Raw genomic sequence first — 15,983 nt, forward strand, 5'->3', positions numbered from 1 at the left:
AGTACAGTGCACGGCATGGAACAACAGCAGAATTAGTTCCCATAAACTTGCTCAATGATAATGGTGTCCTGGCTTATTCAAAAGAAGTGAATGTGACTTGAAACCACAACAGTACTGGACTTGATTAAGCCTGCATCACTCTCTAGACCAAATATCCAACATTGTTTAGCATTAAGACTACCATTTAACTTTTAAAAATTTCATGAACAACCCTTCCACCACCAAAGATACACTCATATTTTTATTATACTTTTAGAATCTGTGCATTAAAAAATACATATGTGCATATGAATCCAGGATTCCTTGCAACAATTTTACCTGACCACAGTTTTTAAGTCACTTCCGTATTCCAAGCTGAAAGTATAAACTTTGAACTGAAAGTCTACATCCTCAGCAATTGCGATGGAATTTGAAAATGCCGGAATCAACATATACAGTTTCTAGGACTTACTTATTAGATGCTTCTTTGGCAGAACTGGAAAATGACTAAAAAATGGACAAGTCCCTTTCCTCGAGCACATTCATTAACAATCACCTATCAACCAGTCACTGTTAAGGTGCTGAAGAAAAAGTGTAGTGATACAGATGATCCCCAGCATCCACATAGATCTTGCTACAACCTAGCCATGCTGGGGACTCATTACACATGCAGGTGGATGACCACAAGATTTCAAAATACATGTTATGTACCCAGCTATGTGAGTGGACAAAAAGTAAGCAAAGTAAAGAACAAGAAGACAGACCAGAAGATCAGTTTAAAATGGCAGCCCACTTAGTAGATACTAATAAATAGCAGGGCCAGATTGGCCACCCAGACACCACATAAGAGCAATTCTTCTAAGCAAGAAAAACACACAGATAGTCTTAGAGGCAAAGAACAAAGCATTCCAAACAGGAACAAACTTTGCAAAAGGCAATTAAAGCATCAAATAATTATCCGTGTGTGTGTATCCACAGAAGTATGAGAATACAGAGCTGTGCATAGCATTGCATTAAGATCTCTTAATGAACAAAAATATATGGTGTACCTAGCTAGCAGGCTAGCACTTTGGAGCTTTCAGAGATAAATGAGAGGACTTAGGACACAATAAACTACTCTTAAGGAAGTCACATTCTAACTGGAAGGAGCGGAGAGCCAAAACTACCATAGCTCCATGCCATCACGTGTCACTTTCAAAATGGAAAGATACAGTCAAGAGGGATTACTATTCCGTTTAACTGTGCAGCATTATTTAAAATTTTTATTACATTATACTACAACATTTTAAAGGCATTGAGATTTAGAAAGAATTGCCTTTGTCACGCAGTGCTGCAGCAGCTTGATAAACGATCAAGATTTCTGGAACAGACTGCTTTAATAAAGCATCTGATAGAATGTTAATCAAACATTCATGAGAAACAGGGTAGCAAAGTAGTTGACTTGGTAAGAATAAAAAATAAAAATGTGATTAAAGTTTAGTCATTCCGATAACCTGATTGTCACTTAACATGTCCCCAGATTTAGGAACAGCATCTAGCATTTGTCAGTGATTTCCTGTCTTTGACTTGATGAAGACAGAAAAAAAGGACTGGGGGAGCATTTTTTAAACTCAACTTATGGAGGATCTCTGGCCTTTAGAAAAAAAAAAATATGTTTGCTATTTGAACATGAGAGGCAAACATATCAGGTAAGTTAAAATCATAAATTTTGAAACCAGGGAGAAACATAGGCAATGATCTATTCCATGGTTCTCAAGCCTGACTTCCCATTAGAATCATCAGGAAGCTGGCCAGGCCTGGTGGCTCACTTTTGTAATCCTAGCACTTTGGGAGGCTGAGGAGGGCGGATCACAAGGTCAGGAGTTTGAGACCAGTCTGGCCAACATGGTGAAACCCCATCTCTACTAAAAATACAAAAATTAGCTGGGCGTAATGGTAGGCACCTGTAATTCCAGCTACTCAGAAGGCTGAGGCAGGAGAATCACTTGAAACCAGAAGGCGGAGGTTGCAGTGAGCCAAGATCACGCCACTGCACTCCAGCCTGGGTGAAAGAGCAAAACTCCATCTCAAAAAAAAAAAAAAAAAAAAAAAGAATCATCAGGAAGCTTTTAAAATACATGAATGATTATACCCCCAGCCCCCAGAGATTCTGATTTCATCAGTCTGAGGAGGAGCTCAGGCACTCAATTTTTTTTTAAGTACCTTAAGTGATTCTAAGATGAAACTAGGGTTGAGAATCGCTGATCTAAGCAAAACCTCTCATTTATAGACTGAAATTCAGATACAGAAATATTTCATCACTTTAGGGCAGAACAAAAACAAAAATCAGCATTCAAGACCAGAGTTAAAATGGTATACCTACCACTTTGCCCCAAAGCAGCAATACTGAGATGGCACAAAAAAGTAAATAGTAATGTTTAATGTGAAATGATTGTATTTGCATATAAACAGCATATCCAATCCTTCATCATCTTAGAAATAACTAAACATAGTACCTAGTGAGCAAGAATAGTTATTTGAGTTGATAAGAACCAAGATTGCATTAGTAATAAAATTCATCTGTGAGTCACATCATGAATTAAAAAGTTAATTTCGAAGTACATTTCTTGTAGCTTCCTTCGTGTATCAAAATTGCTAGATCTACCACTGATTCTCAACCCAGTGCTCTTTTTCCATATTCTACATATTCTACTTTTTCAGAATTTACATTCTGAAAAAGACAAAGTTAAGACTTGTAGTTCGTAACACCAGATCTCTACTTACTAACAGACATTCAAACTGATATTACAGAGAAAATATTTCAGTGTATGCCCATGTATCTCTGGCTTCAGCTCTTGCTTCTAATATAATTTTCACTTAGTATTAATATAAAAGTACAGGTTATTATATTGAATACATTTAAATAATACTTTTTAAAATGATACAATTTTTCAGAAAACACTGTATCAAGTAAGCAATAAATGCAGCACACATTAAGTCACCAGCGTCACTTTATATGGATCCCTTTGGGCTGAAATCAGTTTTCTAGTTTGGTACGGTTTCATTTTGATTTGTTCTGATTGAATTTGTTGCAACCAATATTGTGCCTTGAAATAAGTAGGAAATATTTTCTTAATGTTGAACATACTCAGAATATGCTGTCAACAAAAACAAAATTATCTTATGGAACTGAGTAAAGACTTGTTATTGGCTAGAATATAGAGTGGCACATAGGTAGCACAGTACAATGATTAACAACATGAACTCTGAAGACACCACCTGGGCTTGAATCCTGATTCGACCATCTACTAGCTATGTGTTTTTCAGCAAGTTGCTTAATCTCTCTGAGCCTAGGTTTATTCTTTGGTAAAATGGTAATTGTTACTTACATTTGGGATAGGAATTAATTAAATGAGTTAACATGCATAAAGCACATAGAAGGGTACTTGGTATTTAGCAAGTGATTATTATTATATTTTATAAATGCATACACATGTTTTAGTAGGTACACATGGAGATAAAGAAAAGGCTAAGTATCATGTTAAACAAATTAAGTTCTGGCCAGGCACGGTGATGCACACCTGTAGTCCCAGCTACTCAGGAGGCTGATGTGGAAGGATCACTTAAGCCTGGGACGTCGAGTATACAGTGAGCCATGATCATGCCACCGCACTCCAGCCAAGGTAACAGAGCAAGACCCTGTCACATACACACACACACACACACATATACACACACACACACACATACAAATTCTATATTTTTTTCTCAAAGTAAAAACTTGCAATGTTGTATTTACTTTATGACTTGATATAGTTTTGTTTGCAAATTTAAGATCTAGAAGATATGAAATGTATTCTACTTCATAGCATCAGATAATTATGAAAAATCAAATTCCATATATTCTCAATCACCACTATTAATCTTAATGACAAACTTCACATAAAGTAAATCTCTCAAAATAGAATAGCCATGCCCTTTAACCCTTGGAAATCACAGCAGTTTACTCGACTGCAAATAGAGAGCTACTGCAACTAGGAACTGGCCAAGTTTATTAAAATGTCTAACATATCCTAAATTACAAGACATAATTCCTATTTACTTTACCTCCTTTGCTACCAAGCTTGCATCTTAGCGTGATTTCTTTCTCATGAACTTAAATCCAACTAGCTAAAAGTGGCAATCTTTTTGATCACTGAAGCCAGTCTCTATATTTCAGCTCACGTGCTCCATAAATTACATGCAATATTTCACCCTGTTAATAACTCTTCTTCTTGCCATTCCTTTGGCTTCCTTGACTTTGAACTCTACTGGTTCTCTTCTTCCTCCTCCTCCTTTTTTTCTACTCTCTCACTGACTGCCTCTAAAAGTAGACATTTTCCAAAAAATAGGGTACAATATATGGATACTTCCTCAGGTTCTCTTCTCAGGTCCCTCCTCTTACTTCTGACTCTCCTCATCAAGAAATGACCTCTATCCCCACAGGCTGGAATCCCTCATTTGTTACCTAGGGCACCAGGCAATCACCTTTTACCCACTAAGTGAACCAACCAGACCAAAATAGCAATGCAAAGGCTTTGAAAACTATATTGTCAGCTGAGCACAGTGGCTCATGCCTGTAATCTTAGCACTTTGGGAGGCCAAGGTGGGAGGATCACCTGAGAACAGGAGTCTGAGACCAGCCTGGCCAACATGGTGAAACCCAGTCTCTATTAAAAATACAAAAATTAGCTAGGTGTGGTGGTACGCACCTGTAGTCCCAGCTACTCAAGAGGCTGAGGCAGGAGAATTGCTTGAACCTGGAAGGCAGAGGTTGCAGTGAGCTGAAATCGTACCACTCCACTTCAGTCTGGGCAACAAAGTGAGACTCTATCTCAAAAACAACAACAACAACAACAACAACAACAACAACAAAAACCAAAGCAAAACTGTCTGGGTGTGGTGGCACATGCCTGTAATCCCAGCACTTTGGGAGGCCAAGGTAGGCAGATTGCCTGAGGTCAGGAGTTCAAGACCAGCCTGACCAATATGGTGAAACCCTGTCTCTACTAAAAATACAAAAGTTAGCCGGGTGTGGTGGCAGGCGCCTGTAGTCCCGGCTACTTGGGAGGCTGAGAGAGGAGAAGCACTTGGACCTGGGAGGCAGAGGTTGCAGTGAGCCAAGATTGTGTCATTGCATTCTAGCCTGGGTGACAGAGCAAGACTCCATCTCAAAAGAAAAAAAAAATACTATATTGTCATCAGTATCACAAGACACAAAAGTAGGCCAGGGCCTGTTTACTAAACCTGAACAGGGTGACTACCTGCTAAATTGAAGATTTAAGTTACAATTTATTATATAATGTAATAGCTAAAATGTCCAGAATATAATCAAAAATCGCTTGTAATACTAAAAACAAGAAAAATTACAGCTTGAATACAGAGAGATAATCCATAGATGCCAACACTGAGATGATTGGAATTTCAAACATTGGAAAAGAATTTCAAAGTTGCCATCATTAAAAAAAATGCCTCAACAAACAATTACAGATGGCCTTGAAACAAATGAAGAAATGGAAAATATCATCAAAGAAATAAATATAAGATATAAAAAGGAACCAAATGGAAACCATAGAACCAGAAAATGTAATAATTTGAACAACAAAAAAACTGGAAGGGCTTAATAGCAGAATAAATACGACAGAGGGAAGAATCAGTGGACTTAAAGACAGAGCAATATAATTCACTCGCTCTGAAGACAGAAAATAAACAAAAATAAATAACTAAACAAAGCCTCAGGAACAAATGGCATAATAAAATATCCAACATTCATGTCATCAGTCCAAGGAAAAGATAAATAAAGGGAACAGGAGCTGGAAAAAAATGTTTGAAGAAATAAAAGCTGAAATATCCTACGTTTGACAAAGACATAAACTAACATAGTCAAGTAGCTGAGTGAAACCCAAACAGGAATAACCCAGAGAAACTCACATCAAAGTACATCATAATTAAACTTCTGAAAACTAGACAAAGAAAAAAATCGTAAAAGGAATCAGACAGAAATGATCTAGAGTTAAAAACAGTTCCAGTAACAGCAGATTTTTCATGTGAAACCATGGAAGTCAAAAGGAAGTGACATTTTCTCAAGTGCTGAATGAAAACACCTATCAACCCCAAATTCAATAAATTCAATGTATTGCAAAAATATTCAGAAATGAAGGAGGGAATAAGACATTCTCATACAAAGGAAAATCAGCAGATGTGTGCCCCGCACACCTACTCTTAATGGCTAAAAGAACCCTCTGAACAAGAAGGAAACAATCACAGCAAAAGGCTTGGAACTGCAGAGAGGAAGGAAGAAAAATGGATTCAGTATAAATAAATAAATTAAATAATAGACTATCTTTCTCCACATGATGATTGAATCAAAAATTGTAAGTCTATTTGATGTGATGTTCAATGTATGTAGAGAAGTACTCAAGACAATTGTACTTTAAAAGTGGGAAGGGAAAAAGGATCTAAAAGGAAGTAAAGTTTCTACACCTCACTTGACATAGTAAAATGTCAATACCATTAGACTGTGGTAAGTTATGTATGTGTATTATAGTACCTGGAGCAACCATTAAGAAAACTAAGCAAGTGACATTATAAATCAATCAAATGGAATCCTAAAAATGTCATGTAACCAAGAGGAAGGTGTAAAGCAAGAAAAAGAAGATAAAGGGATAAAAACAGAAAGAACAAAAAAGAAGAAATAATGGCATGTTTAAGTCATATCAATAATTTACCTACATGCACTAATTAAAGACACATGGGCAGAATGAATTTTTTAAATTATAATTCAACAATATGCCATTTATAAGAAACTCATTTCCAATATAACAACACAGATAAGTTGAAATGAGAATGATGGAAAAGATATACTATGCCATTAGGAAGAATAGCTACATTAAGTATCAGATAAAGTGAATTTCAGAGCAAAGAAATTTGCTAGTGACAGAGACATTAACAATGATAAAAGGATCCATCCCACCAAGAAAATAATGATCCTAAATGTGTGCACACCAATTTCACCTATGATGTCTATGCCAATAATTTAAACATTCATTTTTCCAAGCTCTTTCTTGAATGTCTGATTGATGTTAAACGTATCACTTTGTCTTCCTTTGCCTTTTCTTTTTCCCATCCCAATGCTCTCTGCGTTCCCATTTCTTTTAACAGTATGTTTTTTCCAGCTACCCAGATTGAAACATCAATCATTTTTATGAAATCCCAGTGTTTCTTATGTAGAATCCCTCAGTTGTTTCTAATGTGGTGACTCTACCCTAGTCAGGCTTTCATTTCACACTACCTCATAACTGGTTTCTATTCTTTTCAATCCAGATTAACAAACCTAAAGTACTAAAAGGCCTCCAAAAGAAAATCGAAACACCTAGTCCCGATTCACAAGGTTTTCCAAGCTTTACTCACAAACTCTCACTGCTCCCTTTGCTCTGGTCCAGCTGGATCTCATTGGTTTCTAACAATGCCTCCATGCTTTTCTATCCTTGTAGTTCACTGGCTAGAATTCCTTTCTTCCATCTCCAGCTGAAAACACACTAGCCTTTCTTCAAGGCTCTCCTCCAATACCATCTCCTCCATCATGAAGGCAGTATTTGAGCTGGCACTGGGCATGAAAGGCCATACTCCTCATCAAGAATAATCTCTTTTTTCTTTTAAATCTTGGTAAAATATTGTACCTTTTCTATGGTACTTAGCATATTCTGCTCTGCCTCTATTGACTTATACCTTGACTTCTGCCTCCTAAATTGTAAGTTACTGAAGACACCAGTGGCATCTTCTGTATTTTTGTACCCTGCAACAATTACTCTCCCCGGTGCCAAGAAATGTGTCTTGTAAATATGAAAGGTTTAATAAATATTTGGTGACCAATTTAAGAGCCAACACTATCTCTTCATCAAAATATCCCTTCTCTCTTTCATCGCAGCTTTGAATTCTTATCTTTCAAATTTTTCAGATCTTTCAAACTGTTATTATTAGTTAAACTCATTACTTGTCCTAGAGCATAAATGCCTTCACATACAAAAATAACCTTTTATATCACATAAAGCAAAATGTGAGCACATAAATGCAATTATGATATGTATATGCACTTGTATATGTATATAGCCTCTAGATGTGAGTTATATGTATATAACCTTTAGATGTGTGTTTATATTTCCAATGTTTTTACCAAAAAATAGAACCTTGAGTTAAATTTCATAAAAGTTTACATGGAAATTTTGAATTAGGAGATTAAATATGTCTTTAAAATAACTAAATTACATTTTCTTGGTCTTTTGACTATGAAATAGTTTACCCTAGCAACATGAAAAACAAGAGACCTAAGCTATTAGAAGAAATGCAGTTCTATGTATCTTGTGTGTATAGTTTTTCCCTGGTGGTTTTCAACGACCAGTGACTCCTTAGCTGGTTTCCTCAGCTGCTAGCACTTGCTCTGGGTACTTGTCCTGAACACGTCCATCTGCAACAATGTGTGCCTAGGAAATAAACTCAACTTAGTACTCACCCAACCAAAATGTAATTTTTTAAATGCAGCACGCACTTGGTGGGTTCCAAAGTCATGGTTATGCTTTACTATGCACTCTGTACTATTCAGACCACTACTCTCATTCATTACTGCAATTAACTGTACACATAACTATTTTTTATTGCTAATTATACACCACTGATTTCCACTTTAAAAAAACATTAGCATTTGTCTCTAATTAAATATTTACTGCTTGTGTTTTACAGACCCGATATCAGGTTCTTCTTTAGACTGGGCTTATGACCTGGGCATCAAACACACATTTGCCTTTGAGCTCCGAGATAAAGGCAAATTTGGTTTTCTCCTTCCAGAATCCCGGATAAAGCCAACGTGCAGAGAGACCATGCTAGCTGTCAAATTTATTGCCAAATATATCCTCAAGCATACTTCCTAAAGAACTGCCCTCTGTTTGGAATAATCAATTAATTAATCAATCAATTAATCCTTTTTTGTGCCTTTCATCAGAAAGTCAATCTTCAGTTATCCCCAAATGCAGCTTCTATTTCACCTGAATCCTTCTCTTGCTCATTTAAGTCCCATGTTATCACTGTTTGCTTTTACTTACTTTCAGTAGCACCATAACGAAGTAGCTTTAAGTGAAACCTTTTAACTATCCTTCTTTGCTCCAAGTGAAGTTTGGACCCAGCAGAAAGCATTATTTTGAAAGGTGATATACAGTGGGGCACAGAAAACAAATGAAAACCTTCAGTTTCTCACAGATTTTCACCATGTGGCTTCATCAATTTATGTGCTAATACAATAAAATAAAATGCACTTAATGCTTTAAAATTCATCTTTTTATGATAAACTATATTCTCTGTATTTCTCTATAGCATTAATAATCAATATTAATGCCATTCATTCAGTCTGTTAATAAGAAATAATATCTTCAATTTTCAAAAACATAATTTGCCTATCTTTTTCTGATAGAAGTAGACATTGTTTATATCTTCAAAAAAGCAAAAGGATGTCCTAGCAGGAAATAAAGTGGTTCATATAGAGATGAATCTCAGTCCTTTAAATAACCAATCCAGTTCTCATCAGCATAATGTACATTAAATTCAAAATAGTTTAATTTAATCTGCCATAATCAGAAGAAACCACCTGCTAAAACATCTCTTTGACAGTACAGACACAGACAAGACAGTCTGGTCAGCTGTGACCCCTGCCCTCCTAATGGATAGAAAGGAAACCTGGAAACGTACTGTAAGTTGAGGACAGAAAGTCATGTTGACCAAAGGCAATCAGGGTAACTTGCTGCATTTGTACCATTTATACTCCTATTATTTAAGATAGTATTATTGGATAGCTTCTCCCCAACACCAATACCTCAATGTGTGATCAAGTGGCAACAGTGGCAGTGTCTACATTCCCAGAATCCAGACACAGATGCCCACCACAGGACTGACTATAATTTGACGGACAAGTAGAGAGTTCCTTGACTTCCAGTAAACTTACTTCTCAGAACACCCCAGACAGTTTTCAATGACTGGGAAAGGTCCTGAGAAGTCAAGTCAATAAACAGTCTGGGACATGCCTCATGAATCCTTTAGGGACACATAAAAGAAAGGATGGCATCAAAGCTACAAGATGATGGTGTGTTCTGATAATCATGAGGTAGATAAAAGTTTCCCATGCAAAATTGTCCAGGAAAAACAAATGTAAACTAACAAAATTGCTTTACAAGGGGAGAAGGGGAAGGTGACAGAGTCAAGAAAGTAAAAGACAAAAATGTGGCTATGAGATTATATTGTCTGATTAAAAATATGATATCTATGTCTAAATATTTAGCATTCCAAACTAGCTTCGGAACGTGGGAATGTAAATTTGTTTCATTATACATGCCATATTGGAATTACATACTCATTCACACTTACTTACTCAAATGAGAAAGGACTGAAATATATTCTAACCCTAAAATTCATATAAATACCTCTAATTCCATTGAGCCTTTAGATGGAGGAGATAAAAGAGATAATCCCAATTGCAGAATATTGTCCCATGTCCATCCATTATTCAGTTTATAAAGACACAAAAGTTGTACACACTATTTGAATTATTATGCAGCTTAATATTTTTTTCTCAATCAGAAAAAAAATTAGCCTGAGTGGCTAAAAATAAAAAATCCTAACAAGATCTCATCCTAATTAAATAGTTTTTGAATGGCATCTGAGGGCATTTACTTCTTTGACTGCATATGAATTGTAAAAATAAATATGTGAAGACAAATATCTACATTAAAGTTAAAAAACTAAAATTTTACCTTATTTGTGAGAAAGTTTGAGTGGCAAGTGCTGTGATTCTTCCCTTTTCATTTCTCATCTATCAGTAAAAGGGCTTTGTACCCAAGTTACAAGTTGTGCTATCACATAACAATATTCTTGACAGAGGCCAGGCACAGTGGCTCATACCTGTAATCCCAACATTTTGGGAGGCCAAGGTGGGGGGATCACTTGAGCCCAGGAGTTCAAGACAAGTCTGGGTGATAAAGTGGGACCCTATCTCTACAAAAAAATAAAAATAAAAAATTAGCCAGCTGTGATGGCACATACCTGTGGTCCCAGCTACTTGGGAAGCTGAGGCAAAAGGATTGCTTGAGCCCAGGAGGTCAAGGCTGCAGCGAGCCAAGATCACACCACTGCACTCCAACTTGGATGACAGAGCAAAACTCTGACTCAAATATACATATACACACATACACACACACGTACATATGTGTATGTACATATATACAAAAAATATATATGTGTATATACATATATACAAAATACATATGTAAATATATATATATCATCATTCATTTTCCAATTTTCTTACTATAAAACTCACTCAAGAGGCATTGTTTCATATTTTGAAAATGTGTTCTTTTATAGCAATATCTAATTGTTGAGGTGCACATCTGAGATGTACATCTCTATTATGAAAAAATGAAACATCTTATTTTTACTTATGCAAATAAATGTTTCCAGTAAGTGTTATGACTCCAAACTGATCTTTAAATGTCATATCAGAGGTCCCTTCCCCACATTTGACACATTGGATATGTTCTTTGACCACAGAAGTGCTCATTGGCTAAGTGAACATTAGGCTTACTGACAAGAGTATCTGTTTCCCATTTAACACAAACATCTATGCCTGATTTTCTTTAGATGAAAAAATAAAGAAGTAACCCCCAAAGAAACTTAGAACATGTCACTGCAAAGACACAAATTTTCTCTGCCCTCATGTTCTCTCCTAGCCTCCTTATCTCAAAAAAAAAAAAAAAAGTTTAAATTATTTTGACCTTTCCAAAGGGACGGATGTTGTGCTTTTCTGGACACGGGAAAAGGTCAAGGACAGAGAACTCTTCTTGGCCCCACCATGTGGTTCCCAGTGCATAAACTAACCTTTTATCTTTAATATAGAAAATGGAAATGGGAGGTTTTCTAAAAGAGAATATGCACTGGTCCCCCAAATCTACAGTGAAGTATTGCAGTATTAAGTTAATGTTAAATTTCCCAGGATATAAATCATACAAAGCAGCAGCAGCAAGGAATCTTACTTAAATACTCATTTATTTGAGCATCTAAAAGACGCAATGGAGTCTAGAAACTGTTCCTGACCGTTGACCCTCAGAGACTGCATAGTGTTCTCTAAAATCTCTCCTCTTTTCCTTGCCCTCTTTCTTCATTCTATTCTCCCTTAGAATAGGTCTCCCAGTTTTGAAGCAGGCACATGGCCATACAAATAAAGGTTCTATTTCCAAACTCCTTGCAAATAGAATCATGGGATTGACTACTCAAATTTTCTCATAAGTAAAATAAAATTTTAGTGTTTTAACTTTAATATAGATATTAGTCTTCACATATTTATTTTCACAATTCATATGAAGTCAAAGAAGGAAAATACTCTGGGATGCCATTCACGAACTATTCAGTTAGAATGAGGAATGGTCTTGTTAGGATTTTTTATTTTTAGTTACTCAGGTAATGTTTTTTCTCTGATTGTAAAAAGAAATATTAGGCTGGGCGCGGTGGCTCACGTCTGTAATCCCAGCACTTTGGGAGGCCGAGGCGGGTGGATCACGAGGTCAGGAGATCGAGACCATCCTGGCTAACACGGTGAAACCCCGTCTCTACTAAAAATACAAAAAATTAGCCGGGCGTGGTGGCGGGCGCCTGTAGTCCCAGCTACTCGGGAGGCTGAGGCAGGAGAATGGTGTGAACCCGGGAGGTGGAGCTTGCAGTGAGCCGAGATCGCACCACTGCACTCCAGCCTGGGCGACAGAGCGAGACTCTGTCTAAAAAAAAAAGAAAGAAAGAGAAAAACAGAAATATTAAACTGCCTACTAACTCAAATAAAATGGTGTAAAGCTTTTGTACCTTTTATAAACTAAATAATGGATGCACACAGGACAATATTCAATAATTGGACTATTCTGGTCTACGAGTTGTAAGAAGCAGCATCATATTGCAAAGTCCAGAAAGCTCACTTCAAAGACCTCTGGAACACTTTGGCTCTTTTTTCTCTCTCTCCTTTTTGGCTGCAATATTATTGTGATGGCTGACGCTGAGCAGTCATCTTGGACCACAGATGATCTTGAAAACTGAAGCAAAGAAAATGACAAAAGGAGCCTGGGCCTTTCAGAACTTCACCAAGCAGGGATGCTAACCAAGGCTTGGACCACCTACCTTAGGATTTGAATATGAAAAGGAAATGAAGGTCCTCTTTAGTGAAACCACTGTTAATTTGGATTATTATTCTTTACAATCAAGCCTAATCCTAACTGATGTAGCAAGCCAGAAACAACAGGTATAACAGTTCCAGAGGTATCACAGATGGAAATCCTTGGAGGATAATGTAGTGTTATGCAAAATCGCAGAGCTAGAAATCAGGAGGTTTGGGCTTGAATCCTGACTCTATTACTGAAAGATATCTAGCAAGACACTGTCACCTTTTGCCTGCCCTGCTTATCTCATAGCTTTTTATTAAAATTTGAGATAATAGATGCTCACCAAGTTAACCCACTAATTTCCACTTTGTATTTGGGACAAAGTACACTTGTCTTAAAAGGAGTTGGCTCAGGTGGTTCCTACTTGAGGTAAGTGTTGGACAGTATCAAAACAACAGGTGCAATTGCTGCTCTCAAGTGTGGTTCTTCACCAAGTTCCACTATGATGGGGTATAAAGTAATGTGTGCATGTGCATGTGTACATTTTCCTGTGTGCAAAATTTTCATCAGATTCTTACAATATGGGAGTTATGGACCCTCAAAAGTTTAAGCATAATTGAATACAAAACCAAACATAATTTGAAATCACGTTTTCACACATTAAAGTAAAAATTAATTTTAACTCTGGAATTTTTGTTTGTATAGTCATTTGCCCCCTTTTTATTGTCGTTTCTTACTATTGATTTTTTCTTTGTTTTATGATGATCTTTTAAAAAGAATACAAAATTTCCCTTAGATGGCTGGAAAATATTAAACAGTTTTACTGAACAAAACCAGGAAAATTAAATATCTCAAAATTGTATGAAATGATTAAATTCTGCCAACTTATTTGTAATAATATTGTGGTCCTTACAAATGATGTAATATTTTTAACTATGCATGCTATGATATTTTGAGGGATCCTTACATGTTTCCCTCAAAAAACATCAACCCACCGAAATGGGAAAAGCAGTATTCTATTATTAGGGAAGAACAAACTCATGGAGAATTACGTAAAGTTCAGATTACCTCTGGTTGCATAAGATGCCTCCTTTTCATTCAATTGGTGACATACAGAAAATTATGCATGGAACTCAAATTAAGGGAAAGAAATACATGGCCCCTTCCAAACTCGAAGATTTTATTGCATAAAACCACTTTGAAAGCTACATTTTCTAAATAGTTAGGCTAATATGAATACATGGCAATATTTCAAAGATTATGGCTTTACACTTCTTTCTACTCCTTTTTAACACAATTGTATTTCATGATTAAAATGCCAAGCCATTTTTCTATAATGAGTCATAATAGCATCTTGAAAATTTTCGGCAGCATATATATAGGCTACTGTCAGAATTTTCTTAGGCAAAGCTTTTGGGAGACTCTCTTGCATTTCATTGTCACAAGATCCATTATACCAGGACAGATCTCAGCCTGCCTGAGTAATATCTATCTGAGGGTTATAATTTTGTCATAAAAATTTACTCTCACATGAACTTAGCATAAAAGGTCTCCGTCCAGAAAACAGGAATTGAAATGGATATATTATCACTTAAACTGCTTTTTTGCTCACTTATCCTTCAATTACAAGCCTCAAGTTCACTGGTGTCAAGAGAGGTTAAACCAGAAAAATGTAAAACAATTTTTGAAATATGTGAGGGAAATTTGACACTTAACATTCCAAATGCATTATTATTGCCATGGTATCACTGAAGTGTGCTATTGCTTCATTTTACGTGGTGGATTAAAAGCTTAAAAGACTACTCATGAAACAAAAAATAAAAGATCCATATGTACCATTTCATACATAAAACAATTTGCGAGAACTCTGATTTTTTTTCTTATTCAAAAAACCTCTAATTTCTTTTTTTTTTAATCTCTGCTTTGCAAAACTTAGAGAGATAATTAAATTTTCACAGGGCAAAGAGTGGGGAGGGGAGAAAGGCAAGTTTTGAGAATTGCAATCATACTGGCAGTAATGTGCTTATGAAAAGTAACATTTGCATACTACTGGTAATTTTTTAATTGCCTTTGCATGCACATCTGCATTTGATCACAAGTCTATGAGACTAACTTGCGAGAAGGTTATATTATCCCCTTTTATATATTAGAAACTTATGACTCAAAGTACTTCAGTGACTCGCATATATAAAGTTGCAACTTGAAAACTAGATCTTCCCACTTTAAAATTTAAATTCTTTCCATTACACTACACTGTCCAATGGTCATCATTTCTCTATAAGGCAGAGAAAGCAAGACTGTCTAATTTATGAGTCATCAATTTAAATTCTAATTGTCAAGACAGGCTAAAGGTATATCGTCATAATGACCCATCAGACACTCTTCTGAACTAAGGATTCTCACACTTGAGTATGCATTGGGAGGCTCACTAAAGCAGACTGCTGAGCCTTACTCATGGAGTTTCATAAAACAATAGGTCCTGGATGGGGCACGTAAACCTGCATTTTTAACGAGTTCCCAGGTAATGCTGATACTGCTAGTCCAAGAACCACACTTTGAGAACCACTGATGCAGAATAATTTTAAAATTTTCTATTTTTTCAATTATTATTTCTTCAATAATTTTGGTGATCTTTATTTATTTATTGCAGTTTCTTGGCAAAAAAATTTACTCATAGGTTTTATCTTTAATTAAAATTACAGACAAATCAAATAAGAGAAGAAATTAGGATAACAGTTCCATTTCAATTCCTATCTTCTATTAAAATGTTTGTAAGAAACAAAACCAGGTGTGGGAACACAGGTT

The 15,983-nt window shown here is 36.0% G+C and overlaps 1 protein-coding gene across 1 annotated transcript in view; it reads left to right on the forward strand.

Moving 5' to 3' along the window:
* The window catches only part of CPA3 (carboxypeptidase A3), a 30,433-nt gene extending 20,906 nt beyond the window's left edge, over positions 1 to 9,527 (forward strand). The window contains exon 11 of the mRNA XM_004037819.5: positions 8,734 to 9,527. Coding sequence (XP_004037867.1) covers positions 8,734 to 8,921 — 188 coding nt within the window. The 3' untranslated portion in view covers positions 8,922 to 9,527. The remainder of the gene's footprint in view (positions 1 to 8,733) is intronic.
* The last annotated feature ends 6,456 nt before the right edge of the window (positions 9,528 to 15,983 follow it).

This window comes from Gorilla gorilla, chromosome 2 (genome assembly GCF_029281585.2).
Source record: "Gorilla gorilla gorilla isolate KB3781 chromosome 2, NHGRI_mGorGor1-v2.1_pri, whole genome shotgun sequence".
Classification (NCBI taxonomy): domain Eukaryota; kingdom Metazoa; phylum Chordata; class Mammalia; order Primates; family Hominidae; genus Gorilla; species Gorilla gorilla.